This window comes from Candoia aspera, chromosome 1, assembly GCF_035149785.1.
Source record: "Candoia aspera isolate rCanAsp1 chromosome 1, rCanAsp1.hap2, whole genome shotgun sequence".
Taxonomy (NCBI): domain Eukaryota; kingdom Metazoa; phylum Chordata; class Lepidosauria; order Squamata; family Boidae; genus Candoia; species Candoia aspera.
Genome location: NC_086153.1, coordinates 312,629,687 through 312,643,699, shown reverse-complemented (window position 1 = coordinate 312,643,699; position 14,013 = coordinate 312,629,687). Strand labels below are relative to the sequence as shown.

Below are 14,013 nucleotides of genomic sequence, written 5' to 3'. Positions count from 1 at the left end.
GCCATTATATAATCTTGGCTATTAAAGCTTTTCAGGGTTTCACTGGTTAATTATAAACAATTGGAAATACTACACTGTTTTTAAAAACTAAAAATCACTGTTGAGCTTTAAACAATATAAATTTCAAAACGGTAATCAGCACAGTATAAATCATAATGATTAAGGAAATCCTATAAAACTGAAATATTAAGACTACGTCAAGAGAAACCCTAATTCTGGATATGGTACAAATTCATATATTAAATTGTAATCTATACATAATGTCCAAATTGAATTAATTCTTTGTCAGATTTATTTTTAAGAAACGAAGTTATTTTGGATGTTGAAGCATACTGCTGCAACTTGGTTAGCCATTCTTCCATAGAAGGGATCAAACATCCTTTCCAATAAGCAGCACAGGGTATCCTTAGAGTAGTTAGCACGTATAAAGCTACTTCAGAATACTTTATGGGCATATATAGTTTAGTAAAGTTGAATATTGCAGGCTGAAAAAGAAATGTAACTTTTAACATTTGTTTCATTCTAGTATATATAATTTTCCAGAACTGTTGGAATATTGCCGCTAAAGATGAAAGAATGATCTGAACTGATCATTATATTTTTAGGAAATGAATGGTCTATTTTAGCAGTCAGAATCGGAGCAATATATCAATGATAAAACATCTTACACAAGTTTTCTCTGAGTATGATAATGTAATTTTGATATTCTTCCATTGAAATTCCCATTGTTACATATATATTACAACTAAATTCTGCATTTAATAATACAGTATTTAATTTGTTCTGTTTCTGAGTCATATTTCACTAACAATTTGTAAATAGGATCTGGCAAACGCTCCAATTTTCATGTTATTTTTCAAATTTAGTCAAATTTCTAAATATTATCCCTTGTTTCTACAGTTCTTTTAATAATATACTACTCATTTGAAGACACTGAAACCAGTCAAGTAGACAAGGCCATTGTAAAGTAAAAGTCTGAAAAGATGTATCTTTGTCCTAATAATCAAATTTTGTAATTTGTATGAAGTATTAGCTTTCTAGAACCTAACCACCTAATTATCATAGGCTTATTATACGTGGTTGTACACTAGAATGTAATCCTTGCAAATAATGATGTCACTTGCATATCCTATTTTAGTTCAACTCTTTTTTAGACAAGGATATTGATGGAATGATACTGTACATTCAAGCATTCTTGTCATAATTACAATTCACATTCCTTCTTTTAATGGAAATCTTTACTTTTGTCTCTGGTATATAGACAAAAGCTGGTTCACACAGATAACATATTTTTCACTCTTATTTCCATTTCTTTTCTAAATGTTTATTCGTTACTATTTGTACAGAAGATAAGCTCTATCTACAGCTGGTACTTCTGTCTTTTATAGATGATTGGCAAAAGCTGTGGCACAGCTGGCACTGCATTCTTTAAAGGGGTTCTGCCATATGTTTCCTTTTGGGAAAACTGGGCAATGGGGAAAATGTACTCTCTGTCTATACATATCTGCTGTACATTAAAAAAATTATCCTGCTGTTAATTCACATGCCAAGATGTTGTCATACAATATTCAAGGAATTTACTATTGTTAAAAGCCATGAAGCTCCAATTTTAAGTAAGTCAAAACACCTTGGCCTGGCTTTTGGAAATGTAAATTACATTACTAGCTATGGGACAAAAGCAGACACTTAATAAATTTAATACTTGTTTGATTTTAATACCATTTTTATTTTCTACAAAAAAAAGTTATAACATGATTAAAATACTTTACCTATTCCTGAACATCAGCACAGAATATAGACATACCTATAAAATATGTTGTTAATTTGCTTCCTGATGTAAGCTCTTAGGCCTAAGAATTTTCCATATATTCTGTGCAGAGTAGTCTTAAGAAAATCTCTTTCACGAGGATCTTCACTGTCAAAAAGCTCTAAAAGCTGCAAGAGATGAACATTTATTTGTTTAATCCATTTCAAATTAAATGGGACTTAAAGTTTGAAGATATATTCTTTTTTAACCTCACCTGCAATACAAACTTCTGATCAATATATTTCTTAGCTATATTAGGTTGGAAATCTGGAGATTCTAAAAACCTTAAGAAAAATTCATAAACAAGCTGAAAAAGATCCACAAAAATAAAAATTAGTTTTACAACAGAAATCAACTTGAATTTTGAAAAGCTGTTAAGACATTACTGAGTTTTAAACACTTTCCAAGAAAGACTCAAAATTGTCAAGATGAATATGTGCAAGATTAATTGCTTCAGCTTCCTATGTTTTTCTCAGTTCTTTTTTTGTGGGGCATAAAATATCCTGAAGCATTCATCTCACTCAGGCTTGGCAATAAGTTGTTCCTAACGAATTGAGCAATTCCATTTCCCAATAAAGATTTACTATATTAATCTCACAATGTTTGCAGCTCTGATCCAATTAACATACAATGACCTATTCTGAATTGTAGACAATAGGTTGGAAGCTGAATGCAAAAATGCACATTCTCCATCTTAAGTAGATTTTCCCTATCTGGCTTAGCTATGGTTAATACATGTATTAGTATCTCTGATAATTCATGTTGAAATTGGTTTTAACAATTACTATGTGGGCTAAAAAAATTGTATATAAATAAAAGCTAGTAGGGTTTCCCAGACTGATTTCCAGTGTATCTTAAGAAAAACTTTGTGTTAATCACTATTAAAGTTGGTGCTGATTTATTACTTTACTGCACTTAAGATTTAAGGCTACCTGACACCTGCCAGATAAGCTGGGATTAGAATTCCCAGAATTCACAGCTAGAATGAGTATTAGTTATGAAGCCTAAAAACTATGGAAATGTGTTAAAATTGTAATTTTAACAAATAGGAAAGCTTGATTAAAGGGAAAGGTCACTATGAGATGGGAAGAGAAAAAAGGTTGACCTTTTAATCATGGAGTATCAAAGAGGATCAGTGGGTCTGACATAAAACCCAAAGTATTATTTTACTTAACACTAACTGAATGTTTACAATTACATTTATACCTTCCGTACAATGAATCACAAGTACCATGAATCTTACCTATATTTAAAGCATATGCCTCAAAAGTATAATTTTATTAAGATCAATAATAGTGCATAAAACATGTTAACATTTTACTTATTAAAAGATTAATCTAACTGTATAATGAAACAGCAATATTAGAATACATTAGACCTAACCAGATGAGCCATCCATTTCAATCTCCAGATTTAACGTTTTCATCCCTTATTTTGCACTAATTTTGTCATTCCTGAGGCAAAAGTGAAAACACGTATTTCAATTGTACCTGTAAGTGAGGCCAGGCAGCTTCTAAAGTTGGTTCATCCTCCTCTGGGTCAAATTCTGCTCCCGTTGGATTGGATGAAGGGGGTAGTGTGCGAAACATGTTAACTGCAAACTAAAATCAGACTTATTTAAGCAAAAGTACACAAAATCCCCAATTTTTAAAGTATGTTCTTGCACAAATATTAAAAAACAACAAAGCAAATACAAATATATAGCAGTTTCTCCTCTACATACAGAAACTTTTCTTTCAAGAAGTTTCTCAGAAAAATTCCAGTTTATTGGGAGGAGGAAAAAAATAAATAACTCAATCTTAAGAGGAACATGTCAGCACATTTAGAAGAAAATGAAATTGAAATGTCAATTTAGGACAGATTACAATAAACTAGAAGCATAATTTATCATAGAAGCAATGCATTGTTTGTACACTGCCCAAAGTTACATTTCATGAGATAGGCAGCCATATCAATTTGCTGAATGAATGAATGAATGAATAAATCTCTTGCACAAATCTCTCTTTCTCCACTAAAGCTATTACATATTAAGAATTGTTCTTGTGCTCATCAGAACAGCACCTACTGAGAACAGCACTTCATCCTAAGAGGTTGGTGTAAGAAGGCTGAATTCCTTGGTTAAAATCTCATCTTAATATGAATTTGTAGTAATAGATAATTAGATAACAAATGGCAGACCAAGACCCATAATCTTTAAAAATTATCTCTAGCAAATGCTGTTCCATCTTCCCAATTTTAATAAGTATAACTGAAATCTGAACTGCAGTGTATCAATGTCTTAGTATCAACTAACCTTCTATAATATATCAAATTCCAAGGAGACAGTGAGCATCCTAAAGCTGTTTTGAGTTTAATGATGGAATGAATGGATTGCACCTTTTTACGCCAGAATCTCACCCCCAAAGAAAAGTCATACCACTGAGAATGTTTTACCACTAAATTTTGGCAATATAATCAGGAGGTGCTCTAGGGGTCATAAATTAGAGGTTGAATGCTACATGTGGTTTGCAGGTTGCCTACTCTGGTATATAGCCTAGGTGGGATTGAACTGTGTTGCCCACTTAAGAATCAGTCTGGAAGGTGGAGGATGGTTTTGGATCCAGTGTGCCCAAGTGGTGGCAGTAGGAAGAACTACTAGACAGAGAACATCTGACTGCAGTGATATCAGAATAATTTCTGGTTGTTTTGATATCCAAATTCTTTAAACATGCCCTGCATGGGATTGCCTATGAAAACTGTTCAGAAATTGTTCAAAGGGCAACTGACAGGCTGCTGATAGAGACAGTTAGCTGAAACTCAGGAATCTTGTTTTCAAAGTTTGAGATCAGTCTCCCTCAGTCATCATTCCTCCCATTTAGGCCTATCTGTATGATATTCAGAGAGATGTTGCAGTGTCTCTTCACAAACTGAAATGCAGTGAATGGGAATATGGAAAAGAATGACCATCCAATATATGTTATTCTCTGTCATGGAATTAGGGTCGGAATAATCTCAAATGGGACCTCAATGCCCACCATACTAGTTTTAAAACTGTGTTCTAGCAGTCTTGGGATATCAAATCCAGATGTTATTTATTTTGCAAACAAGTCTCCCATTCTTGACTTCTCCTAATATACCATAGGATTTGAAGAAGAGCAGGGTTAATGATAAGCTTAAACACTGATCTGCATTTATGCCAGAATTACAACCTATCTATGAACCATGCAAATTCTAATAAAATTAGCAACAGATTGTATAGTACCAAAATAAATCACCTCTGATTTATGTGATACACTTCATACTGATACTAATAATTGAACATGAAATATTATTAGAAGTTAGTTATTCAATACATATGATAGTACAGTATGCTTCCAAAAGCCAAGTCTCTTCTGTTATCCTTACATATGAGATTTTAGTACAAAAGTGAGCATACCACAGGAAACAGAAATGTTAACAAAATCACCACTTACAGAAATCTGTTTAGAAGAATGTACTCAAAGGAAATGATTTAAAAAAAAAAAGTTTATTGAAATAACTTACCATATGTACTACTTCTGGGTAAATGGGCTCAGTAATTACATTGCGATTATGTGTGATGTACTCTACCATTTCACTTAAAGCTGCTCGCTTTACTTCCTTCCACTTCAGGTCACTTAGTGGGTCAGAAACAAAGTCGAAAAGGACACAACATTGTCGCAATTTCTGAATAAAAAGCTTTTCTTGCTCTGTGGGGGGAACATCTGAAAAGATTTTCAAAATGGTTATACTCCTGCTGTTTGTAAATCTTTGCATTACAGTGAGAATTATAACACGATTTTCTGAAGAAAAACTGATTCAGCTGTTGACATTTTGTGTAATGCTTAAAATATACACCATACTCTTTTTTCTCTGTGTTTACTCCTCTGATTCCCACTAATATTCAGTAATAGATGAAACGTTCATCATTTACAGTATACATCACCTAACACAGGGTTTGGTGGTCCCCCTCCCCACCCGATTAAAATACTTTTACATGAGCTAGAACGTTGATATTTGTTATACCAATGACACAGAATCCTCTGATATCCCGAAAAAGCGTACTGACTGTTTTTGCATATATCTGTCAAAACTCAGCCTGTGAAAGCTACCTCAGAGAGGACAGTACTCAAGCACAGAGCTAGCAAAACAAATGGAACAAAATGTTAGGACTTTCATTGAAACCAGCTGCAAAATGCTGTGGGAATATTACAGGGGAGCTGAGCCATGATTATCATGTACCTGTTAAATACATGGAAGAAAGTGTGTGAGGAAAATGGGGTTGCTGTTGTTTTAATTGTCATACATCATCAATCAGGCATCATGCTAAAGCACCAATTTGTTCTGAGAAAAAAGGGAAGACTTAAAAGTTACAAGGCTGCCAAGATGGAGAGCCCTGAGAGTACTGTGGCAAAACAAGTTTGGGGTAAAAGAGGTAATTAGGGAATAACTGTACTTTCAAATCTCCTTGTCCTCCCCCCCCCCCGCCCCATAAACACAGAGTTATTATATTGAGCTCAGCTCTTATTGGTTCTTTTCCTGGTAGCATAGTATCTTAGACGGGGAGGGTGGTTGTTATTTACTAGACTTATCTCCTATTTGTATCTATTCAGGAGCTCAAGGTGCCATACACAGTGCTCCCCCCTATTTTTCCTCACAATGACCACCTGGCATGTCATCTGGGCCAAGAGAGAAGTCACCCAGTCAGCTTCCATGGCTGAGATGGATTAGAACCTGGTTTCAGTGCTCTAGTTCAAGACCTTAGCTACCACATCATGCTGATTCTCTAACAATTATATTTTTTTCATTTACTTAAATGGCTAGTTCATAATGGATAATTAAAACTTTAACAGTAACATTGTATGAACAGATCATATTCTATATTATTTGTTTCTATTGAAAGAGTTACATTAATAGACTTATTTACAGAATGACTGGTTGTTCCAAGGGCCACCAATGTCCACCTTGTGCCTTAAATATACTTTTTCTTTTCCCTCTTTTTACCCTGTCCGACTGTCAATTGTCTTCTCTCTCTTCACTTTCTGCCTATAAGGAAGTGTCCAGTTCACCATTACTTTTTTAGCAGAATGCAAGTAATTACCATTCCTTCATCAACATCAGTGAGATTATTTCCCAATTATCTACCTTTTAATCTACCTGTTATCTACCTGTAATATACCTGTTAATTGAATTTTTAAAAGTTGCCCACTTAGGAACTTCAGATACAAGCAAATGCCTATTGACTATGATGTACTGTAGGCCAATCTATTAGAATGCTTTTAACTCTGGAGAATCTCACCTCTTTCCCACCCCAAAAAAGATCAAAAACAATTCTGAAACATCCTCACCTGGATGTGGTATAACTTTGCTCATATACTGTATATCTACCTATCTCGCAAATATTTAGCTTTTGTTAACAGTCACGTGGAAAAGATATTCAGATGCCATGATGTGTCTTTACCTACAAAGATCAGAATACTGTAGTGCAAGCCATGGTACTCCCTATGACACTCTATGTAAACAAAAGTTGGACTTTGAAGAAGCAGGATAGAAAGAGTATTAATGCTTTAGACCTTTGGGGTTGGAGAAGACTCCTGAAAATACTGTGGACAGCTATGAAAACACACAAATGGATCATCAAACAAATCAACCTAGAGTTCTCTCTGGAGACACAAATAACCAGGTTCAAATTATCTTACTCTGGACACATTATGTGAAGACCTAGCTTTCTAGAGAAGGCACTGATGCTGGGAAGGGTAAAAGGAAAGCTAAGAGGATGACCAGCAAAAAGGTAGATGGACTCAGTTACAACGGTGATGGGTGCACCATTGGAAGACCTGAAAGACCAGGCTAGGGACAGAATGTCATGGAGAAATTCTATCTTTGTGGTTGCTAAAACTTGATGGCACATAATCAATCAATCAATGGTCAGACAGCTAGCTTTAACTTAGCTAAGTGGTCAAAATCTCCTTAAGTCTCTCTTTTATTCCATTACATGAAGCTATATCAAGGGATCACTTTGTGTAATGCAAACCTGTCATGATTATTCTTTTCCTTTATTGCAACCTTTGTATATCTGATATATATAGAAACATATACACCTAAAATCTAAAGATATGAATAAAAAGCATAAAATATAATAAATGAACATCAACATCATGGAAATAATTGAGATTCGTACTAATCAGCAGTTGTAAGTGGGACAAATGGAACATATAAAGGCACAGAACTGGGCAACCTGGTTAGACAGAAGTCCTGGTCAGGCAGAAGTGACAAATAAACATTGTACTCTCTGGCAGGTATTTTAGAATGTAAAAAAAGCAATAGAGGAACAAGTGGCCCGGGAGCTCCATGGAGCTGTCCCTACATGGGCACAGGCACTGATGTAGAGGACATTTTTTTTTTGCACTGAAGATGTTGCCCAGTCTGGTAATGAAATGTCTGCAAGAAAACAACAAGGCTCAGAGAGCACCAAGGACTCCATAGAGGGACATTTTTATAAAGCCCCGCCCCCCCCAGGACTGTGGATGGTAGTGCATCCTACCTGGCCATGGTCAAGGCCTGGTAAAATTTCAGAATTAGTATGGAGGAGAGATAAGATGATGGCACATGCCCATTTGATAAAAATCCACAGACTGTGGGATTGGATGCTAGACTCAGACTTGTTTGGAAATCAATATCCTAGGTACATTGATTAAGATAACCCCTGGCATTTTCAAATCTTAATGAGCAGAGGGTCTCCAAACAGAGACTTACATACTGAAGTTTGCTATTAGCTTTAGTTAGCCAAGCTGATTGAAAATGGACTCTGAGAACCACTCAGGCTAGACCCAGAGGGGAAAAATTAATGTTAACCAGAAATTAATGAGATAATACCAGGCTCTGACACCCACAGAAACCAAACCTGCCTCTAGCCATAAGGCAGCATTCCTAATGCATCTTGGAACTGCAAATATAGGTTGTATAAACTTGGATTGGACAGCTTCTAAGGTATTAAACTTTGTAAAAGTACAAATCTGGACACCATACAAAAGCTGAGAAATAACCTTGGCAAGAAAGGCCTTGCAGACTGCAGGAATAAAATGTGTTTCCTACGTTGAGCGACTGGCCTGGAACTGCATCCCAAAATCTTTATAAGTACACACCTGCTCTGCTGAGGTCCCATTAATTTGCCATTTATGCATCTTATAGTAGCATCATGAAAAAACTAATACTTTCATTTTTTGATCATTTATTACAAGCTTTTAGGCAAAAGAAAGCCAATGCCCTCAATGCCCTTCTCATGCCCACCTGGGAGACACACAAAATTATTACATCATCTGCATATAAAGAATCTGGAATCGCACAATCTGCAACGTTGGAGAGTGACGAACAGAAGATATGAGAGCCTGAATTATTGAATTATTATACAGATTGAAATTCTAGGGGTGCTAGAATACATGCTTGCCTAACCCCTTTCTGGCTGGTAGCAGCTCTAGAAAGATGCCCCCAGGGAACATCTGACTCTCAATGAGGTATTAGAATAAACAGTCTGGATATGAAGGAACAATCTTTTATCCACTGAGGATCCATGTAATTTTCCCCATAGCTTCTTACTTAGAATCAAATCAAAAACTGATTTGAAATGCATCAAGGCTGCAGAAGGGGTGCCTTTGGGTGGTGAGGTGCATTTTCCAGCTAAATGGTGTAGGACGAAACAATGGTCCAAGGTTGAAATCTCTAAATCTATTTCCTTTATTCTCATGGAAAGGGATGACAACGGCCCTATTCCACTCAGATGGAAAATGTGCTCTGCTGTTAATATAAATAAAGCAGCCGGCACTGAGGCCCACCAATCTTTATTTTTCTTTAGTAGTTCTGGAGGGATGAAATCACCTACAGGAGCTTTCCAAGGTTGTGGGATGAGCTCCTTATCTTCAACTACAAACACTACAGCCATTTGGGAGATATATTATGGATCTTCTTATGCTGAGTGATTGGAAGGAATGTAGTGAGTTGCGGGTAACTAAAAGGTGGGGAAAATGTCCAACATTTCAGGCTTTCAAGAGAGTTATTCAGAGGCTTGTTGTCCAACTTGGGATTTATTCAACTCTCAAACACATTCCTCACAATTCTTTGAAGCGCTCACTCTCCCCCTACTTTAATGTCTAAACATATTTTCATGGTTAGAGTTCTACTCTTTCCCTCCAATTTGAAGCACATTTTCAGAGTTTAAGTCCATCTGACTCCTCAATGACTCTGGACAGCTTACAGATTAGATATAGACCTAGACCTAGACATGAGTAAAAAAGATTCAGGCCAACTGGAAGAACAATACACCCAGCCATAAGGCAAACATAACAAAACTAAAAGGGGTTCCACAACCATTCTATCCCAAGGCTTGGGAGAACATAATTGTCTTGTTTGTCCAGACAGACCTGCTGCTTTGCATATGGAAAAACAGCTTAATACCCTCTTGAAGTACAACTGAAGATCACAACATGCAGTTCATTTACTTAGGTTTTATTTAGTTAACAATCATGATTAAATTTAGCAAGAAAAGGGCTTTTATTTGAAGACAGATCAGAAAAAAATATATACCACTAATACAGCAAAGGATCGTTACCTTGTCGTGGTGCTGGAGCTTGAGCACCTCAATGATGCCATGAGCTAAACCGTGAAGGGCCACCCAAGACGGGAAGGTCATGAGAGGTCAGACTAAATGCGATCCCTGGGGAAGGTAATGGCAACCCACCCCAGTATTCTTGCCGTGAAAACTAAATGGATCAGTACAGCCAGAGATATGTTGGTATACCATCGGAAGATGAGACCCCCAGGTCGGAAGATGGTCAAAATGCTACTGGGGAGGAACAGAGGATGAGTTCAACTAGCCCCAGACGTGATGACGCAGCTAGCTCAAAGCCGAAAGGACGGCTAGCGGCCGACGGTGCTGGTGGTGAACGGCGAATCCGATGTTCTAAGGATCAACACACCATTGGAACCTGGAATGTAAGATCTATGAGCCAGGGCAAACTGGATGTGGTTATTGGTGAGACGTCAAGATTAAAGATAGATATTTTGGGCATCAGCGAACTGAAATGGACTGGAATGGGCCACTTCACATCAAATGACCACCAGATCTACTACTGTGGACAAGAGGACCACAGAAGAAATGGAGTAGCCTTCATAATTAATAGTAAAGTGGCTAAAGCAGTGCTTGGATACAATCCAAAAAACGAAAGAATGATCTCAATTCAAATTCAGGGCAAGCCATCTAACATCACAGTGATCCAAATATATGCCCCAACCACAGATGCTGAAGAAGCTGAAGTAGAGCAGTTCTATGAGGATCTGCAGCACCTACTGGACAACACGCCTAAAAGAGATGTTATTTTCATCACGGGAGACTGGAATGCTAAGGTGGGCAGTCAAATGACACCTGGAATTACAGGTAAGCATGGCCTGGGAGAACAAAACAAAGCAGGACATAGGCTGATAGAATTTTGCCAAGACAACTCACTCTGCATAACAAACACTCTCTTCCAACAACCTAAGAGACGGCTTTATACATGGACTTCACCAGATGGACAACACTGAAATCAGATTGACTACATCCTTTGCAGCCAAAGGTGGCGGTCATCTATACAGTCGGTAAAAACAAGACCTGGAGCTGACTGTACTTCTGATCACGAACGTCTTCTTGCACAATTTAGGATCAGACTAAAGAGATTAGGGAAGACCCACAGAGCAGCTAGATATGAGCTCACTAATATCCCTCAGGAATATGCAGTGGAGGTGAAGAATAGATTTAAGGGACTGGACTTAGTAGATAGGGTCCCGGAAGAACTCTAGACAGAAGTTCGCAACATTGTTGAGGAGGCGGCAACAAAATACATCCCAAAGAAAGAGAAAACCAAGAAGGCAAAGTGGCTGTCTGCTGAGACACTAGAAGTAGCCCAAGAAAGAAGGAAAGCAAAAGGCAACAGTGATAGGGGAAGATATGCCCAATTAAATGCAAAATTCCAGAGGTTAGCCAGAAGAGATAAGGAATTATTTTTAAACAAGGAATGCGTGGAAGTGGAAGAAGACAATAGAATAGGAAGGACAAGAGACCTCTTCCAGAAAATTAGAAACATTGGAGGTAAATTCCAGGCAAAAATGGGTATGATCAAAAACAAAGATGGCAAGGACCTAACAGAAGAAGAAGAGATCAAGAAAAGGTGGCAAGAATATACGGAAGATCTGTATAGGAAGGATAACAATATCGGGGATAGCTTTGATGGTGTGGTCAGTGAGCTAGAGCCAGACATCCTGAAGAGTGAGGTTGAATGGGCCTTAAGAAGCATTGCTAATAACAAGGCAGCAGGAGACGACGGCATCCCAGCTGAACTGTTCAAAATCTTGCGAGATGATGCTGTCAAGGTAATGCATGCTATATGCCAGCAAATTTGGAAAACACAGGAATGGCCATCAGATTGGAAAAAATCAACTTACATCCCCATACCAAAAAAGGGAAACACTAAAGAATGTTCAAACTATCGAACAGTGGCACTCATTTCACATGCCAGTAAGGTAATGCTCAAGGTCCTGCAAGGTAGACTTCAGCAATTCATGGAGCGAGAATTGCCAGATGTACAAGCTGGGTTTAGAAAAGGCAGAGGAACTAGGGACCAAATTGCCAATATCCGCTGGATAATGGAAAAAGCCAGGGAGTTTCAGAAAAACATCTATTTCTGTTTTATTGACTATTCTAAAGCCTTTGACTGTGTGGACCATAACAAATTGTGGCAAGTTCTTAGTGGTATGGGGATACCAAGTCATCTTGTATGCCTCCTGAGGAATCTGTATAACGACCAAGTAGCAACAGTAAGAACAGACCATGGAACAATAGACTGGTTTAAGATTGGGAAAGGAGTACGGCAGGGCTGTATACTCTCACCCTACCTATTCAACTTGTATGCAGAACACATCATGCGACATGCTGGGCTTGAGGAATCCAAGGCTGGAGTTAAAATCGCTGGAAGAAACATTAACAATCTGAGATATGCAGATGATACCACTTTGATGGCTGAAAGTGAAGAGGAACTGAGGAGCCTTATGATGAAGGTGAAAGAAGAAAGTGCAAAAGCTGGCTTGCAGCTAAACCTCAAAAAAACCAAGATTATGGCAACCAGCTTGATTGATAACTGGCAAATAGAGGGAGAAAATGTAGAAGCAGTGAAAGACTTTGTATTCCTAGGTGCGAAGATGACTGCAGATGCTGACTGCAGTCAGGAAATCAGAAGACGCTTAATCCTTGGGAGAAGAGCAATGACAAATCTCGATAAAATAGTTAAGAGCAGAGACATCACACTGACAACAAAGGTCCGCATAGTTAAAGCAATGGTGTTCCCCATAGTAACATATGGCTGCGAGAGCTGGACCATAAGGAAGGCTGAGAGAAGGAAGATCGATGCTTTTGAACTGTGGTGGTGGAGGAAAATTCTGAGAGTGCCTTGGACTGCCAGAAGATCAAACCAGTCCATCCTCCAGGAAATAAAGCCAGACTGCTCACTTGAGGGAATGATATTCAAGGCAAAACTGAAATACTTTGGCCACACAATGAGAAGACAGGACAGCCTGGAGAAGATGCTGATGCTAGGAAGAGTGGAGGGCAAAAGGAAGAGGGGCCGACCAAGGGCAAGGTGGATGGATGATATTCTAGAGGTGACGGACTCGTCCCTGGGGGAGCTGGGGGTGTTGACGACCGACAGGAAGCTCTGGCGTGGGCTGGTCCATGAAGTCACGAAGAGTCGGAAGCGACTGAATGAATAAACAACAACAAATACATTTGCAAAAGCTTCCTCAAAGGGCAACAGATAAGCCTTCTGGTCTATTCCTTGTTTTTCAAAGCTACGTTTAAAGAAAATATTTTTTATACCACTGACATTTATAGAAATGGCTTCATAGACATGCATTTGTAAATTGTTTTACTCCACAAACGCAAACTACTAATTTACTCTAGTAAGTAACCTTTTGCAACACACCCTTACATTACTTTTAAATAAAGGCATGAATAGGGCTTTAAGTAGGCCATTAGGGAGAATGTGCTGTATAAAAATATATTAATAAGAAATAAACATGAAGTTTATATTGTGCTGTGCATGCTTGAAAAGTTCTGAAGGAACCTATTTTCATAAAATTGCAGAAAATAGACTTCCTGTACTGACAGCTTCACGCATAAATAGAAA

At 37.6% G+C, this 14,013-nt stretch overlaps 1 protein-coding gene across 5 annotated transcripts in view; it reads right to left on the bottom strand.

The window, feature by feature from the left end:
- PPP2R5C (protein phosphatase 2 regulatory subunit B'gamma) overlaps window positions 1-14,013 on the bottom strand; it is a 75,829-nt gene that overhangs the window by 26,433 nt on the left and 35,383 nt on the right. For 4 of the 5 annotated variants that reach the window (XM_063290331.1, XM_063290329.1, XM_063290332.1 and 1 more), the window contains 4 exons: window positions 5,330-5,529; window positions 3,298-3,408; window positions 2,022-2,114; window positions 1,805-1,935 (listed from right to left, as the gene is read on the bottom strand). In XM_063290331.1, coding sequence (XP_063146401.1) covers window positions 1,805-1,935; window positions 2,022-2,114; window positions 3,298-3,408; window positions 5,330-5,529 — 535 coding nt within the window. The remainder of the gene's footprint in view (window positions 1-1,804; window positions 1,936-2,021; window positions 2,115-3,297; window positions 3,409-5,329; window positions 5,530-14,013) is intronic. The other variant, XM_063290330.1, reaches the window with a different exon arrangement.